General features: G+C 43.6%; 1 protein-coding gene across 2 annotated transcripts in view; it reads right to left on the bottom strand.

Annotated features, from left to right (window-relative positions):
• The window catches only part of CACNG7 (calcium voltage-gated channel auxiliary subunit gamma 7), a 228,265-nt gene that overhangs the window by 101,786 nt on the left and 100,851 nt on the right, over window positions 1-25,628 (bottom strand). For both annotated transcript variants that reach the window (XM_075328787.1, XM_075328788.1), the window contains exon 2: window positions 9,013-9,250. In XM_075328787.1, coding sequence (XP_075184902.1) covers window positions 9,013-9,208 — 196 coding nt within the window. In that variant the 5' untranslated portion in view covers window positions 9,209-9,250. The remainder of the gene's footprint in view (window positions 1-9,012; window positions 9,251-25,628) is intronic.

The raw sequence follows: 25,628 nt of genomic DNA, 5'->3' as shown, positions 1-25,628 counted from the left end.
AAATCAATGAATCTGATCAGTAAACGGCGTAGCGGCAAAAAAATTCCAAACGCCAAAATTACGTTTTTTGGTCGCTGCAAATTTTGCGCAAAATGCAATAACAGGCGATCAAAACGTAGCATCTGCGCAAAAATGGTACCGTTAAGAACGTCAGGTCAAGACGCAAAAAATAAGCCATCAATGAGCCTCAGATCCTGAAAAATGAGAACGCTACGGGTTTTGGAAAATGGCGCAAAACGTGCGCCACGTTTTTCGGACAAGCTTGTGAATTTTTTTTAACCCCTTAGATACAAGTAAACCTATACTATATGGTGTCTACAAACTCGCACCGACCTGAGGCATCATACCCACACATCAGTTTTACCATATAGTGAACACGGTGAATAAAATATCCCAAAAACTATTGTACAATCCCACTTTTTTTGCAATTTTTCCGCACTTGGAATTTTTTTGCCATTTTCCAGTACACTATATGGTAAAACTTATGGTTTCATTTAAAAGTACAACTCGTCCCGCAAAAAACAAGCCCTCATATGGCAAGATTGATGGAAAAATAAAAAAGTTACGCCTCTCGGAAGAAGGGGAGCAAAAAACAAAAACGCAAAAACGGAAAGTGCCCGGGGGCTGAAGTGGTTAAAGTGCCTATGGGTATTTAAAAACGAATAGTAACAACACACTATATACATTAATATAAACCTAGGAATTACTGATCCAATTGAACGAGCATAGTGCCTATATTTGTACATCTTATTTAGATCTCATCGTTCTCTTGCTCTTTGTTGTTTTTGAGCGGATAGACAATCCCTTCTTTCTTTGAAATTGGTAGTGCCGTCGTAATTGAATTATGTGAATGGCTGAACCAATTTCAGGTTTTTAAATGGGTGTTGGATCACTGTGTGTATTTCTATTTTAGAAAGACCCCAATTAAAGGTTACGTTTTAAATAAATCACATGTTGCTTTTTCGGAGTTAATATACATGTTGGAATCTGTTCTACTAAACCTACTGGTTGTGAATAAGTGCTTTTCTCCCCCAGAAATCATTTTTCCCAACGGATGATTACAGGACATCTGGACTCAGCCTAATTCTGCCTTATGTGGCATTTCTTGTTCACAACCCTCCTCAGCTCTCATAAAGAACAACCATCTGTTTAAATCTCAGTTTAAAACGCCATGCATGGCCGGGCACCAATCTGACCTGCATCCTCATATATGCTCTGAGGCTGCTGAGGTCAGGTCAGGAGACCCATGGCCAGTCCATGCACTGTCCAAGTGTAGACCGGTTTTCACCGACTGCTGAATGAGCCTTAAAGTGAATCTGTCAGCAGGTCCTTTCTCCCCCATCCGAGATCAGCACAATGTAGAGACAGAGACCACGATTCCAGCGATGTGTCACCCACTGAGCTGCTTGCTGTCATTGTGATAAAATCAATGTTTTCTCTGCTGCAGATCTAACAGTTATACAGAGCTCATAAATATGCTGGACTACCTGTAGCATGCCAAGTAGTCCTGTAATGATAATCTCCTGCTGATTAACCAGTGATGTTATCAAAACTACACCAAGCAGCCCAATAAGTAACAATTGCCGGAACCAGGACCTACTCCCCCACGCCATGCTGTGCCCAGATTAGGTGTTAAAAACCTGGTGACAGATTCCCTTCAAAGGGGTTGTCAGGTCTAAATCCACAAGTCTGCATTATCACAATTTGGTTTCAATTAGTTTAAAAAACCTGTATGTGACACATTCCCTTAAAGAAAAAAAAATAGATATACCAAAAATAAATATATACTAAAAGTTAGTTTTAAAAAGAAAAAAAAGTTAGAATAGAGTAGGGCCCTGCCAAAAGAGTCTACCTTGTCATGGTGGCAGGCTTACAAAAATCTGATGGCCAAAACAAAATTTGATGTCTGTGTGTGTGATACGGTGTTCATTGTGAAGGGTTAATGTGTGGTTGGTGAGGCTGTAGTGCAGAAGTGAAGTTTTTCCAAGAGTGGCAATGAGACTATGGAAGATTTGCGAGGTGGAGGCGGAGCTGGAGTGGAGGCGGAGCTAGGGCGGAGGTGGAGCTGCAGTGGAGGCGGAGCTGGGGCGGGGCCTCAAGGTAGCCCCGAAATTTTGCCAGTATGGGGCCCTGAAATTCCTAGTGGCAGCCCTGTCCGTAGCTCATGCTCCTGCTTTCCTCCTGTTTCCACGCTGCATGAACCAAGAAATATATGCAATAAGGATTACTCGAGCTGAGAATCCCTGCTCTGACTTTCTTTGGGAGTTGAATTTTGCACGTTCCACCTCTGTAACATTGTATGCTTTATGATTGGCCAGCATCACAGAAGTAGAAGTAAAAGTTTTACATAAAAAACTTTGTTAACTCATATTTCAAAAATGACAACATCTAATACAAAAACAAAGAAACAAAGAAACATGTTAATCTGCTCTTCAACCTGAATCTCTGCATATAGTATATATAGTAAGTGAAAAGAAGTATTGAACACATCACCAATTTTCCAAGTAAATACATTTCTAAAGGTGCTACTGACAAGAATTTGTCACCAGATATCGGTAACAATCCACAGAGTCAAAGAGAAGGAAACCAAATCATAGATGTCCATAAATTTAGTGATGTTTAATAATGAGAAATTACACAGGGAGAAAGTATTAAACACGCTTACTGAAATTACATTAATACTTTGTACAAAAGCCGTTGTTGGTGATGACAGCTTCAAGATGCCTCCTCTATGGAGAAATTAGTGGCATGCATTTCTCAGGTGTGATATACACAAATACTCTTCAAATCCTGAAGGTTACGTTAGCTCCTTCAATGAACTCTGAGCTTTACTTTAGTTCCTTCCAACAATGTTCGATCGGATTAAGGTCAGGTGAGGTGAACTGGGTCATTTTAGAAGCTTTCTTTTCTATCTCTTAGGCCCGTTTCACATGTCAGTGAAAAACAGTGACGTTTTTCACTGGCGTGTAAAACACGCACATGTCCCTGCGTGTGCCGTAATTCACGGCACACGTGGGTTGTCTAAGTGCAATCCGGGCTCCGTTCTCCGTGGCCCGTGATTGCACTTAGAAAACAACTCACCTGTGCGCGCTCCCGCTGTCCTTGGTGCTGATCGCTCCCGCGGTGCAGCATCCGGCCGGCGGTGACCCCCGCAGCAGCTGCTTCCGGGTCGGCTGTGTCGCGCATAATGAATATGCGCGACAATAATGAGCCGGCTCAGAAGCAGCAGGCAGAACGGGCTGCAGAGGACATCGCTGGACGCCGGGTGAGTTAAAATGTTTTTTATTTTAAAAGCACGTTTTTTTCTGGCACGTGTTTCACGGACCACACCACTGCGTGGTCCGTGGAACATCAGTGATGCCAGAAAAAAACTGGACATGTCTCCGTGCGGCAATCACGCACACGCGGGTACGCCGCACGGAGTGAAAAATCACTGACGTGTGAGCAGACCCATTCATTATAATGGGTCTGCGTATGTCAGTGATTCTGGTACGTTTAAAAAAAAGCACAAACGTCCCAGAATCACTGACGTGTGAAACAGGCCTTAAACTAATTAAGAGTTTCCTTAGCTGTGTGATTTGGGATTATTGTCTTGCTGGAATGTCCCCCTCGTTTCAACTTCATCATCATGGTAGATGACAGCAGATATTTATAAAGAATGTCTCTGGACATTTGTCTGTTCATCCTTCCTTCAATTATATGAAGTTTGCCAGTGCCATATGCTGAAAAACAGACCCACACCATGATGTTCCCACCTCCAAACTTCACTGTTGGTATGGTGTTTTGGGGTGATGTGCAGTGCCTTTTAGCTTCCAAACATGGTGTGTATTATGACATCAAAAGAGTTCAACATTGGTCTGATCTGACTATACTATTTTCTCCCACTATTACATAGGCTTGACTAGCTGTTTTTGAGAAAATTTTAACCATGCTAGAACATGTTCTTAGTTCAGCAGTGGAGTTTTACATTATGAGCGTGCATACAGGCCATGGAGGTTGAGTGCATTACTTATTGTTTTCTTTGATTTACCTGATTCTAGAACTTTCTGTAGATCTCCACAGGTGGTCCTTGTGTGACGCCCTGGACTAGCCAGGTAATCACAGACATTACACACACACACACCCTCCCCTGGATAGTTAACACCAGTCAAACAAAACCCTTGTTGCCTCCCTCCAGGGTCTGATGTCCACACCAGGTGGGGCGGAGCCAGACGGTTGGCCCCACCCACCGAGGAGTTCACAGACCTGGAGGCGGGAAAAAGCAGACAGTTGAGTGAGAGTTTGGAGTTCAGTGGAAGTGGAGTGAGAAACTGCTAGTGTCTGGGTAGGAGCCCAGGCACTGCCAGCAAGGTCGGCAGACGGTGGTGGCCATCTGCAGGAGTTAGTGGATCTCTGCGGAACCGTAGGACCGGGGTTGCCGGTACCGAACCGGGGAGTGGAGTGAAGCTAAGCACAAAGGCAGGGCCATCGGACCCTGACTAGGCTTGGAGCCACCGACAACGGTCAAATCCGAAAGTGACCGGAACCCCAGGGGTTTCCTAATACCCAAGACCCGACAAAAAGGCAACAGTCCACACCGTGAGGATACACAGCCACCGCCATAGGCTAGAGATCCAAGGGCCAGCGCCTGCAGGCAAAACGGGCTCCTTCGGTACCTATACGCCGGGGAGCGGGCTACCGTTGGGAAACCATCGGAGTCAACACATTCTACACAGGTGCAGGGAAAGACAGCCACCATCAACCTGTCCGGGGACAGCAAAGATACTGCAGCCGACTGCGGGACCCGTCCATCCAGCCGTTTGGTTTACCAGAGACTCTGTGAATTTGTGCCTGAGTGAGTACCACAGTGCCATCCGGCACTGCGCCGCGCTGCCCCTGCAACCCTGCACCCCAGCCATCCAGCCTCTCCGTTCCACAACCGGGCCCCGGGATGACCAACCCCTATCCACAGAGGGGACAACATCCTAGCTGCTCCCTGCCATCGCTCCCGGGATCCCCGTCACCAGCAGCGGTGGTGCCCATTATCAGCACGACCCATGGGTGGCGTCACAAACTATCTCCCAAAACAAACCACCCCCTTTTCCCTCGTGGGCGAGGAGCACTGCTCGAGTCCCCGGGTCCGGCCCACCACTCGAGCCACCGAGCAGCAGCAGCAGCCGCGGACCCGAGCGTGGCGAGCGCGGCCCCTCCACCCGCGACACTTGTGTCTTGGAAACCATTCTGATCATTTATTTTCCTTCCTTTGTCTGAAATCTTGCATGGAGCACCTTACTGTGGCATATTTATGGTGAAATGATGTTCTTTCTACTTCCAGATGATGGGCTTAATATTGCTCACTGGAACCTTCAGTAGTTTAAAAAAAATTCTGTAACCAATGCCATCAATTTGTTTTTGAACAATAAGGTTGGGAAAGTCTTGAAACAGCTCACTAGTTTTAGCCATCATGAGATGTTTCTTGCCTGGCGCCTTAGTAGTAAGACACCTTTTTATACGCCATCAGTTGAACCACCTGACATGATTTTCCACTAAGTTGCAGGATTTCTTTCTAATTAGTGATAGATTTCAGCTGTGTCATGACCTTCCCTGGCTTTTTGCACCTCTCTTTCTTCAATAATTTTACCTGTGTCATCTCTCATTATTACAAATAACTTCATATATGGACATGTATGGTTTGATCTCTCTGTGTCTGTGGATTGGATGGGTTGTTAGTGATATCTGGTGATAAATTCATGTCAATAGCTCCTTTACATGTGTACTTCTGTGCTTTAGGCTGATACTTGAAATTGAATAAATTTAAATATTTTGAAAATATTATTTCCATATTTTCATCTTTTGCATTTCATTAACATGTCTATTGATCCTGTTTCATCATCCCACCACTTTCCGTTCTTGGAGTTCCAATTTCAATGTTGATGAGTGAATGTGGAAAATGTAAAAAAGAAAACAAACATTTAGAGAAAAATAGTAAATACTGAAATTAGATTTAAAGGGAGTCTATCATCCTAAATTTACAATTAGACTTTCATTAAAGTAACCACATTTTATTATAGAAAATGGAGAATCAGTCAAAATTGTTTTTTGTTTTAAAGCTTTTCTTCAATTGTCCAAAAAACAAACACATTTATTGGAATATGCAATTGAAGGCACTCAACGCACTGCACTCTTAGCATGGCTGAATGCTTTTTGCACTTATTGGTGCATTTATTTAGATTACTGCCAATTAGTGCCACTCCTATGTTGATTGACTGTGCTGAATTGCCCAGAGCTAACGCTGCTTGAATATAAACTTCTGTTATGTGATCCCTGTGCTGGAGAAAGCACACTAATCCCTCTTTTCTTGCTGATGACATCGCTTAGGTATAGCGTTGTAGCGATGTCAAGTGCAAGCAGAGAGTGATTAGTGTGCTCTCTCCTGCATTGAAGTGAAAGCAAAGGAGTTAAGCAACTGCAAAAGCGAGGAGAGAGTGATTTGTAAGCTCTTTCTGGCAGTCAAAACTTAGAAGAAGAGATAAGCAATATCAAAAGTGAGAAGAGAGAGATTTGTGAGCTCTTTTTGGCCCTCAAGTGATCGTAGAGGAGATAAGCAATATCAACAGCGAGGAGAGAGTGATTTGTGAGCTCTTTCTGGCAGTCAAAAGTTAGAAGAGGAGATAAGCAATATCAAAAGTGAGAAGAGAGAGATTTGTGAGCTCTTTTTGGCCCTCAAGTGATTGCAGAGGAGATAAGCAATATCAACAGCGAGGAGAGAGTGATTTGTGAGCTCTTTCTGGCAGTCAAAAGTTAGAAGAGGAGATAAGCAATATCAAAAGTGAGAAGAGAGAGATTTGTGAGCTCTTTTTGGCCCTCAAGTGGTCGCAGAGGAGATAAGCAATATCAACAGCGAGGAGAGAGTGATTTGTGAGCTTTTTCTGACACTCAAGTGATAGTAGAGGAGAGAAGCAATATCAAAAGCAAGGAGAGAGTGATTTGTGAGGTCTTTCTGGCCCTCAAGTGATCGTAGAGGAGATAAGCAATATCAAAAGCAAGGAGAGAGTGATTTGTGAGGTCTTTCTGGCCCTCAAGTGATCATAGAGGAGATAAGCAATATCAAAAGCAAGGAGAGAGTGATTTGTGAGTTCTGTCTGACACTCAAGTGATAGCAGAGGACATAAGCAATATCAAACGCAAGGAGAGAGTGATTTGTAATCTCTCTCCTGCACTGATGTACTGAAGTGATAGTAGAGGAGTTGAGCAATACAAATACTCACAGACTTATGGCAGAAGATGTAAACTGCCCAGGCCAAAAAGACGAATGCACTGCCAGGATGCAGCAAGACCTCCATTAAATGGAGACATCACAGGTGCAAAGGAGCTAGATGCTAAAATTGCACACTTGTGGCTTGCATAGGTCACTGTTCACACATGCAGTTTCACAGTATCTGATAAGCAGCCTATTAGTTACGCCCATCCCTATAGATGCAAGCGAGCTGCGCCAGTAGTAAATATGTGCTCCTGCAGTGCATTAGTCTTTTTGGCCTGGGCAGTTTACATCTTCTGTCATTAGTCGGTGAGTATTTGCTTGGCTTTTGGAGGATTTGATTCCTCTTTTTTGTTGTTGTTTTTTATATATATACATAGGAGTTGAGCAATAGCAGAAGTGAGAGAAGAGTTGTTTGTGTGCTTTTTCCTTCAGAAGGGCAGTGCACACATGAGCCAGTGCTGTCAATCTATGAACACTGCACCCACATTATGCTGTCTGGTGAGCTTTTACAATCTGTTTGCTTTCTTATTGCTGTCAATCTATGCTGGAGGTGTAGGATTCCTAAAAAAGATGGTGGAACGATGCATCAAGGCATTTGGACACAGTAAAAGTGGATTGGATACATTCATTTGCTTATTACTATGACATTTATAGTGGGGGCAATTCAGGAACAGATTAATCACATCTCCTACAAAACTATATAGTTACATTGAAATGTACATTTGGGGTGACAGACTCCTTTTAAATAATATAGCCCGTATTGATCACGTTGGCCTTGATGAGTGGGCATGTTGGAGTGAAACACCTTTTAGGCTATGTGTCCACGCTGCAGAAAATGTGTGGATTTTGCCACGGATTTCTCGCGGAAAAGCCACGGATTTTCCAGAAATCTGCAGCACAGCTACTCCCCAGCCATTTCTATGGCATTTGGGAAATGCTGGGCCCACGCTGCAGATTTTTCCGCAGCGGAAATCGTGCGGATTTTCGTGCAGAAAAATCTGCAGCATGTCAATTATTGTTGCGGATTTTCGTGCGGATTTTGCCTATTCAATTGAATTAAAAAAAAATCGCAAAATCCGCAACAAAATCCGTGTCAAATCCGCGTCAAATCTGCATCAAATCCGCACCTATGAAAAGGTGCGGATTCCGGGGGTAGCTGCGGATTATGAGGCATAAAAATCTGCAGATACAGAGTCCCGTGGGCACATAGCCTTAATTTATCAAGACATGCAAGCCTCTTATTCAATTTGATATGTCTAAAAAGTAGCTTGCCACAAATCCTACCCAATTAGGGACTGAAGTAACATTTTTAGTGTAATATATGCCTCCTGCCTTAATTATTTTGTTGGGTGGGCTTTGCCATGCTTTGGTCTAACCTGGCTGATCCTCAGATTTTTTCATTGTGATGGAGCTAGCCAAAAATGACGTGAAAATGTTGAAAGTTGCATACATTTTGCATTGCACAAAAGATGATTTTCCAAAGTTATTGAATCCAGAATTATGGTGATGAATTGAAGTCTATGTGATTTTTTTTTTTTAAATTTAAAAATATTAGGTTACCAGTAAAATATACTTAACCTATAGAAGGGGATCCTATATAAAATAATCAAGTGTTTAACATGACTTACGTATATCATACATATATCTACACAACAAAATAAATATCATTCTTCAACGAAAAAGGTAGTATATGATTATTTTCATTTCTGAGCTGGGCACATACTTCATTTAATCATGTAATTTGTGTATGCAAATAAATTTGAACATCTTACCAGCCACAAAACACACTCTCCATAGACCAGCGTGTAGCGCCATCTTGACTTCAGTTGTTTGATTTTGAGGTAGGACAATTCCTTCTTCCATGTACAGCCAGTAGTCAGTGCTAACGGCTATGCCTACCAGTAGGAGACCACACGCTCCAAAGACACTACTAAGTAGGGTCAATGCACGGCTGCTACAATTACTCATCCTAGGGCGTAGGAGGAATCCAATCACAAATGTTGCAGTTACCTGTTTAAAAAAAATAAGAAAATCGATATAAAATTATTATTATTATTATTAGGGGACTAACTTTATTTTTTCTCAATAGGTACGAAGTCAGTATATAATAAAGATAATAAGTTATTTATAGAGGACAAAGCAAAGGCTGAGATATTAAACAGACACTTTTCATCTGTGTTCACTAATGAACTGACTGTTTCAGGGATCATTCAACAAGGCAAAAATCAAACTTCATCATCTGATATAACTGATTAAACATAGTGCTGAGTCTGAGAAAAATAAGTATTGACAAATCCCCTGGGCCAGATGGCATTCATCAATGGATATTAAAGAGAAACTCTCAGCTTTGTACCACCTAATCTGATAGCAGCATAACGTACGGGCAGACATCTTGATTCCACTTACTGGGCTACTTAATGTAGTTTTGAAAAAAATTACTTTAATCAGCAGTAGATTATCTTTAAAGGACTACTTGCTGCCATGTAGTCTAGCATACTCATGAGCTCTGTATAACTGCTATATATGTAGCAGAGAAAACATTGATTTTATCAAAATAAACAGCTCCGTAAGTAACACATCACTGAAATCAGGGTCTCTGGCCCTATGTTATGCTGCTTTCAGATGAGGGAGCCAAAAGCTGGTGACAATTTCCCTTTAAGGGAATTGAGCTCAGTTATTGTGAAACCGCTGTATCTCATCCTTTTAGACTCTCTTGTAACATTGTTGGTGGCTCAGAATTGGAGAATGGCTGATGTGGTACCGATACTTAAGAAAGGTAAGAGCGTGGATTTTGGCAACTACTGTCTGGTAAGTCTGACATCAGTGGTGTGTAACGTTTTTGAGGGCATTATAAGAGATGACATGCAAAAATATTTTGCAGAAAATAATATAATAACTGACAGACAGCATGGATTAATGAAAGATAAGTCGAGTCTAAAGGCCGCTTTACACGCTGCGACATCGCTAAAGCGATGTTGTTGGGGTCACGGAATTCATGACGCACATCTGGCCGCTTTAGCGATGGCGTGTGACACTTACGTGTGATCGAAAATCGTTGCAAACATGCGCAAAATCGCTAATCGTTGACATGCTCCCCTATTCCCAATTATCGTTGCTGCTGCACGTACGATGTTGTTCGTCATTTCTGCGGTAGCACACATCGCTACGTGTGACACCGCAGGAACGACGAACATCTTCTTACCTGCGTCTACCAGCAATATGGAAGGAAGTAGGTGGGCGGGATGTTACGTCTCGCTCATCTCCGCCCCTCCACTTCGATTGGGTGGCCGCTTAGTGACGTCGCTGTGATGCCGAATGAACCGCCCCCTTAGAAAGGAGGCGGTTCGCTGGTCACAGCGACGTCCCTAGGCAGGTAAGTAGTGTAACGGGTTCGCGCGATTTTGGGCGCCACGGGCAGCGATTGGCTCGTGACGCACAAACGATGGGGGCGGGTACGCACGCTAGCAATATCGGTAATGATATCGCAGCGTGTAAAGTGGCCTTAACCTACACATTGGGTTTCTAGGAGGAGGTAAGTGCCAATCTGGATATTGGTAATGCAGCTGATGTGATTTAGCTGGACTTTGCAAAGGCCACATAACAGTATTATACTGAAGCTCCAGAAGCAAAGACTAGGGGAAACTATATGCAAATGGGTAAGGAATTGACTGAAAAAAGGAAACAAAGTTGCCATAAATGGTATATTGTCTAAATGAAATATAGCCAGCAGTAAGATAACGCAGAGATCTGTGCTAGAGTTGAGTAGTTTTTGCTGATGACACCAAACTATGTCGGATATTAAAAAGTGAGCTTGATAGTACAATGTTATAAAACGATCTGGATGGTAGAATGGGTAGACACTTATGCGGGCGTCACACGAGACGATCTATCGTGTGATATTTCGCCGGGGTCACAGTTTTCGTGACGCACATCCGGCATCGTTTACGACGTTGTCCCGGGTGACACCTACGAGCGATGCAGAACGTTCGCAAATCGTGTATCGTTGACTTGTCGCTCATTTTTAAAAAGTCGTTTCATTTTCTTTGCGCCGGTTGTTCATCGTACCCAGGGCAGCACACATCGCTCCGTGTGACACCCCAGGAATGATGAACACAGCTTACCTGAGTCCCGTGGCTCCCGCCGGCTATGCGGAAGGAAGGAGGTGGGCGGGATGTTTACGTCCCGCTCATTTCTGCCCCTCCGCATCTATTGGCAGGCCGCTGTTTGACGTCGCTGTGAAGCCGAACATCCCACCCCCTCCAGGAAATAGATGTTCGCCGCCCACAGCGATGTCGCTCAGCAGGTAAGTACGTGTGACGGCGGTTTAACGGCTTTGTGCGCCACGGGCAACTAATTGCCCGTGACTCACAAACGACAGGGGCGGGTATGATCGCTCGTGCGATCGCACGCTAGATCGTATCGTGTGACGCCCGCATTAGACTGAGACTTATCGTTGATAAATGTAGAGTAATGCAGCTAGGACGTAGAAATCCTATTGTTGCATATACATTAAACGGAAGTAAACTCGGGACTACAAAGTAAAAGGACTTAAGTAGTCTAGTAACAAGTAAGCTGAGCAGCAGTACTCAATGTTAAACAGCAGCAGAAAAAGCAAACAAGATTTTAGAGTGTATAAAATGGAGTTTAAATCCCGTGATCCAAACGTATTGCTACTCCTCTAGAAATCATTGGTAAGGCCACATCTAGAAAATGGGAACCAAGTTTCAGATCCACATTTTAGAAAGAATATTCAGAAGTTAGAGTCTGTACAAAGGTCGGAGACAGTGATGGGGCTAACACTGTGCCCGATAATAAAGAAAATTAATATTCACTGCTCCCCAGGCCCATAATCTTGCCCTCATCTCAGCTCTGAATCAGGTACCGAGAGTTGGGTGAAATTATGGGCATGAGGACCAGTGATTATTCATTCTCTTTAATAGCAGGCATGTGTGATCACCTAGCTGCGGGCTTCATGCAGTGGCTGGTGCATCCCCGTGTGTCAGCTATTAAAGGCAATCAATATTAATGACTCGCCCACCCCAGGGCTTTGGGACACCCGGTGCTGGGCCGGACTAGTCCGGGGGTAGTCAGTGGTGGCAAGGCCGGCTCCGTGACCCTGGCGGGGTCAACTAATATGGCAGTGGTGGGGATGGTAATCAATAATAAAGTTTGTGGAATATTCGTGATGCCACCTGTGGAATGCGGCTATGGAGCCGCCGCTGCTGGATGGGACCTCCGGGGCTGATGGACTGGCACCTATGGTGGTTCTGCTCCTCACAGGTGGAGCGATACCCTGGGGCAACCGTTGGTGCTTATTAAAGTCTATGGTGGTGTTGTGAATGGTGCAGTGCAGGCGAAATAATGGAGGCAAGACCAGAGGGTGCAGTTTCAAGGTTTTACTCACTGGTTCATGGGTGTCGCGAACTGGTCGCCCACTGGTGTGCTGGAATTCCCTGTCAGGGACCTTCGTCGATCCCGGGTAGTTCTGGGAGTAAATGCCGGTGCACCCTTTAGTTGTGTCTCTTCCCTCGGCTGTCTTCAAAGCCTTGACTTTTCTAGATAAACCTGTCTTGGCCTCCACTATAGGTTCTGGACAAGAAGGCTTGCCTGGATGGAACTTCGCCCTCTTCTCAGGGGTTCTATGGTCAGATGTCACGCGGGGCGCTTGCAACCACCCTGGGCCTTCAGTGTTTACGTTGGAAATGTCTCTCTTTCCTTGGTTTCTAGGGACCGTCCTTGTATGCAGCCTGATCCCTCCACCCGATGACTTAGTGGAACAGGCCACAAGCTTGAAAGCCTTTCAGTGGCCCTGGAATCCTTTCTGTAGTTCACTGCTGTGGTGTCACCTGGGCCTAGCTGGACCCCAGGGTTTCCACCAGGAAGCTTCACTTTCTGTTACTGTTCTCTCTCTCTCCTTCCAACTCCTCTCTTCAACTCCAACTTCCGACTAAACTTGACCTTCCTGAATGTGCTCTACTGTCTGCTGGCTCCTCCCACCTTCACCATTGCTAGGCCCCACCCTATGGGAGAAGGGATGTGTCTTACGGTCCCCCTAGCATGCAGCATGGGGGGGTAGCTGCCACTATCCCCAGTCCCAAAATATGCCTAACAATGGGTGTAGTGTGAATTTGCCTGTGGACCGGCGTTTACTCCTTTCCTTACCCAGAATGGGACATCACACCTCAGGCTGAGGTATAATGTCTCTGTGGCGACGGAAGCCTCAGGGGCGCCACATTAACTCTTCCCATCGCTTATAATCCTGAGCGTCGGGACCAGTGAATATTCTAAGAGATGACTTCTGCATGTAACTGGGGATGTGGGGCAGTGATGTCATGTGCTGCGCTGCTTACACTCTGAAGTCACTTGCCAGCATTAGAAGATTACACAGTGCACTGGGAGAGAGGGGGGATGGTGGGTAAAATTGTTTATTTTTTATGTGTGCGGTGTGATGGGGAACAGGCATACCAGGATGGAAATTATATATATTATGATGAGGAACAAATTGCCAAATTGCCAAACTGCAATCATATCAGTGTTTTTACAGTTGGAGAAATATGAAATGAAGTCCATAGTAGAATAGGGCCAGGATGGGGATCATATATACCAGGATGGGCTCAGGAGGAGGGCCATATATACTAGGATGGGGACATATATATCAGAAAGAGGACCATATATACCAGGAAGAGCCCAGAATGGGGAACATATATACTAGGATGGGGGACACGTATACCTGGAAAGGGCCCTGGATGGGGGACAGTAATACAGAATTGGGGACATTACCCCCATAAGTGTCAGCAGCAGATCCCCCCATAATAATACATAATTACCACATTTTTTGCTTCAAATTTTTTTTTCCTATATTCCCTCCTCTAAAATCTAGGTGCATCTTCTGGTCCAGTGTCCCTTATAGTCCGCAAAATATAGTAGTTATGCAGATTCTTGAAATATCTTGCATTGTTACTGTTTTGCTCCTGGTGGAAACATATTTTTCTTCCTGTATACTCAGAATTGCAATCTGTTCTCACATTCCCTAATAGCTCAGCGTTATTAGGTTGATTCCCAAGTAAAAGATCACTGGTTGAAATCGAGGCGAAGCCATGAAGATTTCCCAAAAAAAGAAAAACAGCATCATCCAGCTCATCAATAGTGTTCTCTATGCCAAGAAAATTGCCAAACTGCAATCATATCAGTGTCTTTACAGTTGGAGAAATATGAAATGAAGTCCATACATCTGTTCAAAAGGCAAAATGTGGACGTCCAGGCAAAATATCAGAGTCAACAAGTTGGTTCATCACAGGATATATCAGTTCTGGTGTGACAAACACAGTAGTGGAGATGACTCATATGCTTCATAATAGTGAGATCATAGACATCCATGCAAGCAGCATGCAACATACATTATAGAAGTCTGGAAAGGAGGCCCGAAAAAGGTGACGAAGAATCGACTTTAATATCGTCATAAGAAGCATTGGCTCAATTTTGGAAAAAAGTATGAAAACGGGACAGTAAAAGATTTTAAATGGGTGATTTGGAGGAATGAGATGGAAGTCAATAGATTAGGCTCTGTTGGGTGCAAATGGGTCTAGAAGAAACAAGGCAAAAAAGGGTCTAATGGACTGAGAAATTGAAAGAACTGTCAAATTTGGTAGAATAAGCCTGATGATATAAGGTTGTTTCACAGCCAAAGGCATTGGATACTTGGCCAGGATTGATGGTGGTCTCAATGTTGATCCATATGTGAGTAGCCTACAAGACGAGTTGGTTAGTATACTCGAGTACTATGGGTATGAAAAGGACATCATACTGTTCCAGGAGGGCAACAACCAGAAGCATACGACGAAACAGGCAAAGAAATGGTTCAATGACAATAAAGTAGAGGTGCTTGATTGGCCCTCACAGTCCCTAGAACTCAACGCAATATAACACTTGCGGGTAGAGTTGAAGAAAACACTGTGCAAATACCCACGTCGGCCAGTATGAACCAACATTGGGAACGTGTAAAAGAGACCTGAGATTAGATTTCGGTCGAGTCATGCTTAAATTTGATCGAGAGCATGCCCAGAAGGATTCAAGCAGTGTTGAAAGTTGAGTAGATTTACAAACTACTAAGAAAATAATAAAAATGTAAATTAAAATATTTAGGAGCAAAACAGTAACAATGCAGTGACATGACAAGAATTTGATTAACAAATCATACGCTAAATAGTTGAAAGTCAAATTTATATGAGGTAGCCAAGATGATTGTCTATAAAAGGTAGTCTCATCCTCAAAGCTGTAGTGGATGGTGAGATATGGAGCCTGAAAGTCAAAGGTTGAAAAAATGTTTACCGTTTTTCTCGTCCATATAAATCGATGAGTGGAATCTGATTGAAAAAGGGCCAATTTTATTCAATAAGCCAGTGCAGATCTGCGTTTTTTTTTCAGCTACATTACTACTCTGTAAGATGGAAACCTTCAATGGTTCTGTAAAAGATTAATAGCAGCTGAGTAAAGAAAACGTGACATGTGAGAAAAAAATAGTCCCACATTTCCAGATGAAAATGGATATGCTTGTTTGTATGCCTGTGTAACCCCAGCTTTAAGAAAAGTATTAGTTGATACAGAATGGTCTTCCCTAATACATACAAGTATTGTCGTGCAGCCATCTTGAATCAAAACTGATCTTTTGCTTAATGAGGGATATAATTCCCAGTGGGTTGAAATTAAAAACCTGTTTTCAAAGCCTCTGTCTACTCTTGATTCACTATAGAAAGCTGTTTGTTGGAAGCAATTACCTGCACTTCCATATTTTATTGTGAAAGCAGAACTCCACCCCTGGGGTTCAATGGCTTTGGGAAAAAGCTTAATAAATTTGAGAATTTCTAATCTCCTATTCACAGAGGTCTAGCATTAAATCATTAAAGCCAACTTCACAATGTGGCAGTAAGCAGGTATCTGCACAGATAATCAAACATAGGAGTTCACCCATTTGATATCATTCTCAAGTATTTGAGAATTTTTTAACTCCTAACTGTAACTTCTTTAAATTTCTGCAGTTTCGCCATTTCATTCGGAGTCATCACAAGTGCTCTAGAGTCTAGACCTGCTAAAGCCACATTTGAAGTATACTTTCATGCCTCCGAAAATAAACAGGAAACTTTTAAGATTCATAATCCCGTATCAGATAAATAATGTCCTGCCCTTTGTTTCTGCGTGATTATATACAGTTAGGTCCAGAAATATTTGGACAGTGACACAAGTTTTATTTTAGCTGTTTACAAAAACATGTTCAGAAATACAATTATATATATAATGTGGGCTGAAAGTGCACACTCCCAGCTGCAATATGAGAGTTTTCACATCCAAATCTCGGAGAAAGGGTTTAGGAATCATAGCTCTGTAATGCATAGCCTCCTCTTTTTCAAGGGACCAAAAGTAATTGGACAAGGGACTCTAAGGGCTGCAATTAACTCTGAAGGTGTCTCCCTCGTTAACCTGTAATCAATGAAGTAGTTAAAAGGTCTTGGGTTGATTACAGGTGTGTGGTTTTGCATTTGGAAGCTGTTGCTGTGACCAGACAACATGCGGTCTAAGGAACTCTCAATTGAGGTGAAGCAGAACATCCTGAGGCTGAAAAAAAAGAAAAAATCCATCAGAGACATAGCAGACATGCTTGGAGTAGCAAAATCAACAGTCGGGTACATTCTGAAAAAAAAGGAATTGACTGGTGAGCTTGGGAACTCAAAAAGGCCTGGGCGTCCACGGATGACAACAGTGGTGGATGATCGCCGCATACGTTCTTTGGTGAAGAAGAACCCGTTCACAACATCAACTGAAGTCCAGAACACTCTCAGTGAAGTAGGTGTATCTGTCTCTAAGTCAACTGTAAAGAGAAGACTCCATGAAAGTAAATACAAAGGGTTCACATCTAGATGCAAACCATTCATCAATTCCAAAAATAGACAGGCCAGCGTTAAATTTGCTGAAAAACACCTCATGAAGCCAGCTCAGTTCTGGAAAAGTATTCTATGGACAGATGAGACAAAGATCAACCTGTACCAGAATTATGGGAAGAAAAAAGTTTGGAGAAGAAAGGGAACGGCACATGATCCAAGGCACACCACATCCTCTGTAAAACATGGTGGAGGCAACGTGATGGCATGGGCATGCATGGCTTTCAATGGCACTGGGTCACTTGTGTTTATTGATGACATAACAGCAGACAAGAGTAGTCGGATGAATTCTGAAGTGTACCGGGATATACTTTCAGCCCAGATTCAGCCAAATGCCGCAAAGTTGATGGGACGGCGCTTCATAGTACAGATGGACAATGACCCCAAACATACAGCCAAAGCTACCCAGGAGTTCATGAGTGCAAAAAAGTGGAACATTCTGCAATGGCCAAGTCAATCACCAGACCTTAACCCAATTGAGCATGCATTTCACTTGCTCAAATCCAGACTTAAGACAGAAAGACCCACAAACAAGCAAGACCTGAAGGCTGCGGCTGTAAAGGCCTGGCAAAGCATTAAGAAGGAGGAAACCCAGCGTTTGGTGATGTCCATGGGTTCCAGACTTAAGGCAGTGATTGCCTCCAAAGGATTCGCAACAAAATATTGAAAATAAAAATATTTTGTTTGGGTTTGGTTTATTTGTCCAATTACTTTTGACCTCCTAAAATGTGGAGTGTTTGTAAAGAAATGTGTACAATTCCTACAATTTCTATCAGATATTTTTGTTCAAACCTTTAAATTAAACGTTACAATCTGCACTTGAATTCTGTTGTAGAGGTTTCATTTAAAATCCAATGTGGTAGCATGCAGAGCCCAACTCGCGAAAATTGTGTCACTGTCCAAATATTTCTGGACCTAACTGTAGGAAAAAGAATTGGTCCAAATATTTGTTAAACCTGAAACATTTATATACACTACAGTTCAAAAGTTTAGGGTCACTTAGATATTTCCTTATTTTTGAAAGAAAAGCACATTTTTTTTCAATGAAGCAAACATTAAATTAAACAGAAATACACTCTATACATTGTTAATCTGGTAAATGACTATTCTAGCTGCAAACGTCTGGTTTTTAATGCAATATCTACATAGGTGTATAGAGGCCCATTTCCAACACCCACTACTCCAGTGTTCGAATGGTACATTGTGTTTGCTAACTGTGTTAGAAGGCTAATGGATGTTTAGAAATTCCTTGAAAACCCTTGTGCAAGTATGTTAGCACAGATGAAAACAGTTTTGCTGATTAGAGAATATATAAAACTGACCTTCCTTTCAGCTAGTTGAGAATCTGGAGCATTACATTTGTTGGTTCCATTAAACTCTCAAAATGGCCAGAAAAAGAGAATTTTCATGTGAAACTCGACAGTCTATTCTTGTTCTTAGAAATGAAGGATATTCCATGCGAGAAATTGCCAAAAAACTTAAGATTTCCTACAACGTATGTACGTGTGTACTACTCTCTTCAGAGGAGAGCACAAACAGGCTCTAACCAGAGTAGAAAGAGAAGTGGGAGGCCCCCGCTGCACAACTGATCAATAAGACAAGTACATTAGAGGCTCTAGTTTGAGAAATCGACGCCTCACAGGTCCTCAACTGGCAGCTTCATTAAATAGTTCCCGCAAAACGCCAGTGTCAACGTCTACATTGAAGAGGTGACTCCGGGAGCTGGCCTTCAGGAGCAAAGAAAATGCCATATCTGAGACTGGCTAATAAAAGGAAAAGATTAACATCGGCAAAAGAACACAGACATTGGACAGAGGAAGATTGGAAAAAAGTGTTATGGACAGCCGAATCAAAGCTTGAGGTGTTTGGATCCCACAGAAGAACATTTGGGAGATGCAATACAACTGAAAAGATGCTGGAAAAGTGCCTGACACCATCTGTCAAGCATGGTGGAGGTAATATGATGGTTTTGAGGTTGCTTTGGTGCTGGTAAAGTGGAAGATTTGTACAAGGTAAAAGGGATTTTGAATAAGGAAGGCTATCTCTCCATTTTGTGATGCCATGCCATACCCTGTGGACAGCGCTTGATTGGAGCCAATTTCATCATACAACAGGACAATGACCCAAAGCACACCTCCAAATTATGCATGAACTATTTAGGGAACAAGCAGGCAGCTGGTATTCTATCTGTAATGGAGTGGCCAGCCCAGTCACCGGATCTCAACCCTATAGAGCTGTTGTGGGAGCAGCTTGACCGTATGGTATGCAAAAAGTGCCCATCGAGCCAACTTGTGGGAGAGGCTTCTGGAAGCATGGGGTGAAATATCTCCAGATTACCTCTGCAAATTAACAGCTAGAATGCCAAAGGTCTGCAAAGCTGGAATTGCTGCAAAGGAGCATTGTGTGACAAAAGCAAAGTGTGAAGGATAAAATTATTATTTCAAGTAAAAATCATTATTTCTAACCTCGTCAGTGACTGGACGATATTCCCTATTCATTATGCAACTTATTTGATAAATAAAAGTATGATTTTTTCATGGAAAACACAAAATTGCCTAGGTGACCCCAAACTTTTGGACTTTAGTGGATTCCTGCTGCTTAAATCACCAGGAATTCCCTGTAAAAATTCTCTACAGGTGGAATTTCACCCCACCTAGACTATCACCAATCACCCAAATGCTTCCAATTTATGCTAAAGGTGTGGGACCATGGTTGGCAGTCTGAAACGCATTCTTTAAAACTGTTGCATTATTTTACTCTCTGAGTTAAAATTCACACATTTTATCAAATATTCTAGGTTATGTCTGTCCCTAGTCTACTTCACTATTCTTACTAAGTCTGGGTTTGGAGGATATTTAGCAAAAATATCATAATTTTCCATGTTCTCACAGCTTCTAAAATTTGGATTGTAAAAAGGAGCGATGGCATTCCAACAAGGCAACCCTACTATATAAAGAGTCACATGAAGTAATTCCCTGATAATACTGTCCAATGGAAATGTAGTCTCTAATATTAAACAGCAATAACCAAATCACTTAATACACAGGAGACAGAAAGTGACATCTGCTGAAAGTATTAAAGGACTTGTCCACTACATTTACTTTCATGGTCTATCCTTAGTAAAGGTCATCAATATCTGATCGGCTGGGGTCGGACATACCATAACTCCATTGATCTGCTGATTTTGGTGCCGGTGGTGCCAGCAGGTGGCAGAAAATGCTCAGTTCCCGAGCTGCCCCATCAGCTGATGGCGGCTACTGCCAGAAACTGCTTATCAGCCTTCCATATAAATCAATAGGGGGTGGTTGTGCAGTACTTGGCCGCAGCCGCTATCCAAAGACTGGGCATCTCCAGAACTGAGCATTTCCATCTGCCTGCACCAAGATCAGCTGATCGGTGAGGTGCGGGGTGTAGCACTCCGGCCAAACAGACATTGATGACCTATCCTAAGGCTAGGTCATCAATGTAAACATATAACCTCTTAAAGTAATGGAGAGCAAGTTCACATGCAAACAATCTGTGTCTCTGCAAGGTGTTAAGGGTGCTTTAGATGCTGCGACATCGCTAGCAATGTCGCTAGCGATCGCATCTGCCCCCGTCGTTTGTGCATCACGAACAAATCGCTGCCCATGGCACACAATATTGCTAGCACGCGTCACACATACTTACCTTCCTAGCGACGACGCTGTGGGCGGCGAACAACCTCTTTTTTAAGGAGGTGGTCCGTGCGGCGTCACAGTGACGTCACACAGTGGTCCGCCAATAAAGCGGAGGGGCGGAGACCAGCCACATTAATGACACACCCACCTCGTTGCTGGAGGACGCAGGAACGCTGTTGTTTGTCGTTCCCGGGGTGTCACACGTAGCGATGTGTGCTGCCTCAGGAACGACAAACAACCTGCGTCCAGCACCAGCAACGGTATTTTGAAAATGAACGACGTGTCAACGATTAGTTGAGTATTTTTGATCGTTAGTGGTCGCTCGTAGGTGTCACACACAACAACGTCCCTAACGAGGACGGATGTGCGTCAATAATTCCGTGACCCCAGCGATATCTCGTTAGCGATGTCGTTGCATGTAAAGTGGCCTTTACCCTCATGACAGCACATTCTTCACAAAAAAAGAGTTCTGCAATGAAATACAATAAATAAATGGATCTGAAATATATTCTTTGAAGCATAAATTCTATTTATTTATACAGGAAGATTACACTTTATCTTTTATTTATTTATTCAAAATAACTGTATTTTTATGGCCCTTAATTATGTAATAATATTAATGTAATACTTTACAAGTTTATAGATACTAAATAAGATATGTTAGCTTATTCATTTATTTCTATTTATATGATGAGAAAAGAGGGATGGTTTACATTTTTGTCAGTTTTTTAATATCTTAAAACATTTTAATATTTTTTTTCAACATTATTTTTGTCTCCTTTTGGAAACTTGACACTTGACGTGTTCTGGTGTATTATCATTTAACCGACCTATTAAATTCTGCCTGTGGCAGGGCTTGATAAGTGCAGAAAAATGCAGATATGGAGATCTTCATTACCCTTCACTTAGAGGTCAGTATTGACAATGGCATCTAACAAGTCATTTCTACCCTTCTATGGTTCCAACTATTGCAGTGCCATAGCGCCAAGTTATGTAAGGGGTACGTTACACACCTGTCTTTACTCCAGGAAGGAGCTCTGCTTCCTTCCCCCATGACCTCTGCCCCTTGCTGTGCACCACATTGGGTTTTGCAGGCTATCTTGCAAATTTTAGTGACAGCATAAATCAAAATATTTGAAGATTGAGTTAAACACAGATATGTGTCTAAGTATTGACAATCTATTGTTTTTAGTTGGCTTCTACTTTGGAGTTTGCCCAACATCAAGTTTTTTTCATGGGTAATCATAATCAGCTCTGAAAACGCTTCTGTTTTTTACAACCTGCATCTATGTCCTGGCTTAAGGCCCAGTCACACACCACGACTTACCAGCGATCTCGAAAACGATGCGACCTGATAGGGATCGCAGGTGAGTCGCTGGGAGGTCGCAGGTGAGATGTCACACAGTCAGATCTTACCAGCGATGCAGGAACAATACAGGTCGTAGTAGCGACCTGTATAACGATCTCAGCAGTCACTGTGATCCTGTCACACAGTGTCAAACACAGCGATGTGTCCTGCCCAGCAGGACATCGCCTTTGAAGAAAATGACCTGGACCATTCTGCAACGACTAGCGATCTCACAGCAGGGGCCTGATCGCTGGTAGGTGTCACACATAACGAGATCACTAATGGGATCGCTACTGCGTCACGGAAACCGTGACTCAGCTGCGATCTCGCTAGCGATCTCGTTATGTGTGACAGTACCTTTAGATTTGCTAATTAATCCATCATCTGATGTTAACATAAGAAATTGTTATCTGGACTTGAGCACAATTCAAACACTTCTGCATCAGAGTTTATCTTTATTTTAAACAAGTTTCCTCATGATCTTGGTGGCCGGTGGCTATGAAATGTTTGCTGATCATCCCCTCATCTGTGATAAGCTTAACAACTCTCCTCTGTACTTGTTTACATTATGCTATTATGCTGAAGAAATTCGAAGAATGCTTAGGCTAGTTTCACACTTGCGTTGGACGGCTTCCGTAGCATTGTGTTGTGTGACGGATGCAACGGATGCGTTGCATATAGTGGCACAACGCAATGCTACGGATCGTACAAAACAATGGAAAACTTTATTTTTTTTTTTCTTCTTCTTTACAGTTTACCGGCAGCCGACTATTGTGAACGATCAGCCGATTGCTCTCAATAGCCGGCGGCCGAACGCTCAGCTGAGCGCCGTCACATGCCGGCGGCCGGGCAATCAGCTGAGCGCCCTGACATGCCGGCGGCCGAGCATGCCGGCGGCCGGTCGCTCAGCTGAGCGCTGTCACTTGTCGGCGGCCGGGCATGCCGGCGGGCGGGCGCTCAGCTTAGTGCTGTCACTTGCCGGCGGGCGGGCGCTCAGCTGAGCGCTGTCACTTGCCTGCGGCCAGTCGCTCAGCTGAGCGCTGTCACTTGGGCACTCAGCTGAGCGCTGTCACTTGCCGGCGGCCGGTCGCTCAGCTGAGCGCTGTCACTTGCCGGTGGCCGGTCGCTCAGCTGAGCACTCTCACTTGGGCGCTCAGCTGAGCGCTGTCACTTGTCGGCGGCCGGGCATGCCGGCGGCCGGTCGCTCAGCTGAGCGCTGTCACATGCCGGCGGCCGGGCATGCCGGCGGGCGCGCACTCACCTGAGCGCTGTCACATGCCGGCGGCCGGGCATGCCGGCGGGCGGGCACTCAGCTTCGGCCACCGAGAGACAACAAAAATAAAGTTTGTGATTTAAAAAAAGAGCATGCGCAGTGAAATCCTACGAATTGCGCTGCTCAAAAAAAGTTACATGCTGCGTTCCGCCCGACGCAGTGTCAAAATAACGATGCTGTGTCGTCCAGCGGATGTAACACAGACACTTGCGTTACAGTGCGTCATCCATACAAGTCTATGGAGAATAGCGCAGTGCGTTAACGGACTGCGCTATTCTCCATAGTGACAGAATGCGCTGAACGCAAGTGTGAAAGTAGCCTTACTCTTCTTAATTCCATGTCTTTGTCTATGCCCTTGGCTTTGCGTTTTGTTTAGCATATCCTTCTCTTCTCCCTGCCTACCATCCAACCATCCTGCTGCCCCGTAGTCCTGATCCTCACTGTTCCACAAGTCTGAGTGTTCACAGTGATTAGTCAAATTGTCCCTCCAGTGAGAAAGGAGACAAACTCTAGCGCCACCTATTGGGAGTAGCAATCCTAAAAGTCAAAAGTGGCTTTTTAAACAAGCCTTTTCATAAGACTTAAGATTTAATGCCAGATCAGAATCCCAATTTGTTGACACGGTGTTTCAGGGTGATTACCCCTCGTCAGTGCAAAGTATGGGGTATCTGATCTGGCTTATGAGAAGCTATGTGGGGACCACAGGGAAGACTTTTCTCCTTACGGAGACCTGACAAACCAGTCTGGCTGCCAGTGAGGGGACTTATAGCTGCAATACCCCTCTGGTAAATATTCAAATTGTCCCTCCAGTGAGAAAGGAGACAAAAGGGTGCTTTTCACGCTGCGACATTGCTAACAATATATCATCGGGGTCATGTCGTTAGTGACGCACATGCGGCGCCGTTAGCGACATCGCAGTGTGTGACACCGAGGAGCGACGATCAACGAGCGCAAAAACGTGAAAAATCGTTGCTCGTTGACATGTCGCTCCTTTTCCAAATATCGTTGCTGTTGCAGGTACGAAGTTGTTCGTAGTTCCTGTGGCAGCACACATCGCTATGTGTGACACCGCAGGAATGACGAACATCTCCTTACCTGCGTCCACCGGCAATGAGGAAGAAAGGAGGTGGGCGGCATGTTCCGGCCGCTCATCTCCGCCCCACCTTTGCTATTGGATGGCTGCCGTGTGACGGCGCTGTGACGCCGCACGAACCGCCCCCTTAGAAAGAAGACGGATCGCCCGCCAGAGCGACGTCGCAGGTAAGGTAAGTCCGTGTGACAGGTGTTAGCGATGTTGTGCGCCACGGGCAGCGATTTGCCCGTGACGCACAACCGACGGGGGTGGGTACGATTGCTAGCAATATCGGTACCGATATCGCAGCGTGTAAAGTACCCTAAACTCTAGCGCCACCTATTGGAAGTAGCAATTCTAAAAGTCACAAGTGGCTTTTTAAACAAGCCTTTTCATAACACTTTGGATTTATGATTAGTGGCTTTGTAAATCCATTTAACCGGGTGAACTCCAAACAGGGTAAGTCTTATTTTCTTTTTTTTTTTTCTTGTTTTATGATATTTTATAATCCATACTACATGAGACATTTTGTATTACTACACATTTACAGATAATATAACAAGCATCTTCTTCTACGAACCTATTGTTCCATTGTTATTCCATAAATTTGGCAACTTAAGAACTAACAGAATGAAAAGTAAGGTCGGTAAGTATAATATGTACTTGTTGTGATTAGCCGCGATAAGGCATGCTTAATTTTGATAGAGAAATGAATTAGAACTGGTTAGAAAACAGATAGAAAACACGTAAGGCAGATCTTATTTTATACATTGGTAGCCGCATCACTTAGCCGTTGTCCTCATTTACGAACATTCTCAATGTGGGTCGATGAAAGGATTAATAGCCGCTTTGCCATGGAAGAACTCCTCAAAATTCAGGCTGATGGATGATCGTGATCTTTATTTGTCAACGCGTTTAAGAGAAATCCTCCTTTTTCAGGACAAAATCACATATGCTTTTTTGTCCTGAAGAAGGATGATTATCTCTAAAACGCGTTGATAAATAAAGATCGCGATCACCCATCAGCCTGAGTTTCGGGGATTTCTTCCTCGGCACTACAGATTTTAACCCTTTTATTGACCCACATTGAGATCTTCCACCGGG

Source organism: Anomaloglossus baeobatrachus, chromosome 11, assembly GCF_048569485.1.
Source record: "Anomaloglossus baeobatrachus isolate aAnoBae1 chromosome 11, aAnoBae1.hap1, whole genome shotgun sequence".
Taxonomy (NCBI): domain Eukaryota; kingdom Metazoa; phylum Chordata; class Amphibia; order Anura; family Aromobatidae; genus Anomaloglossus; species Anomaloglossus baeobatrachus.
Note: the sequence above shows the minus strand (reverse complement) of the source record. Positions and strands in the feature narration are given on the sequence as shown.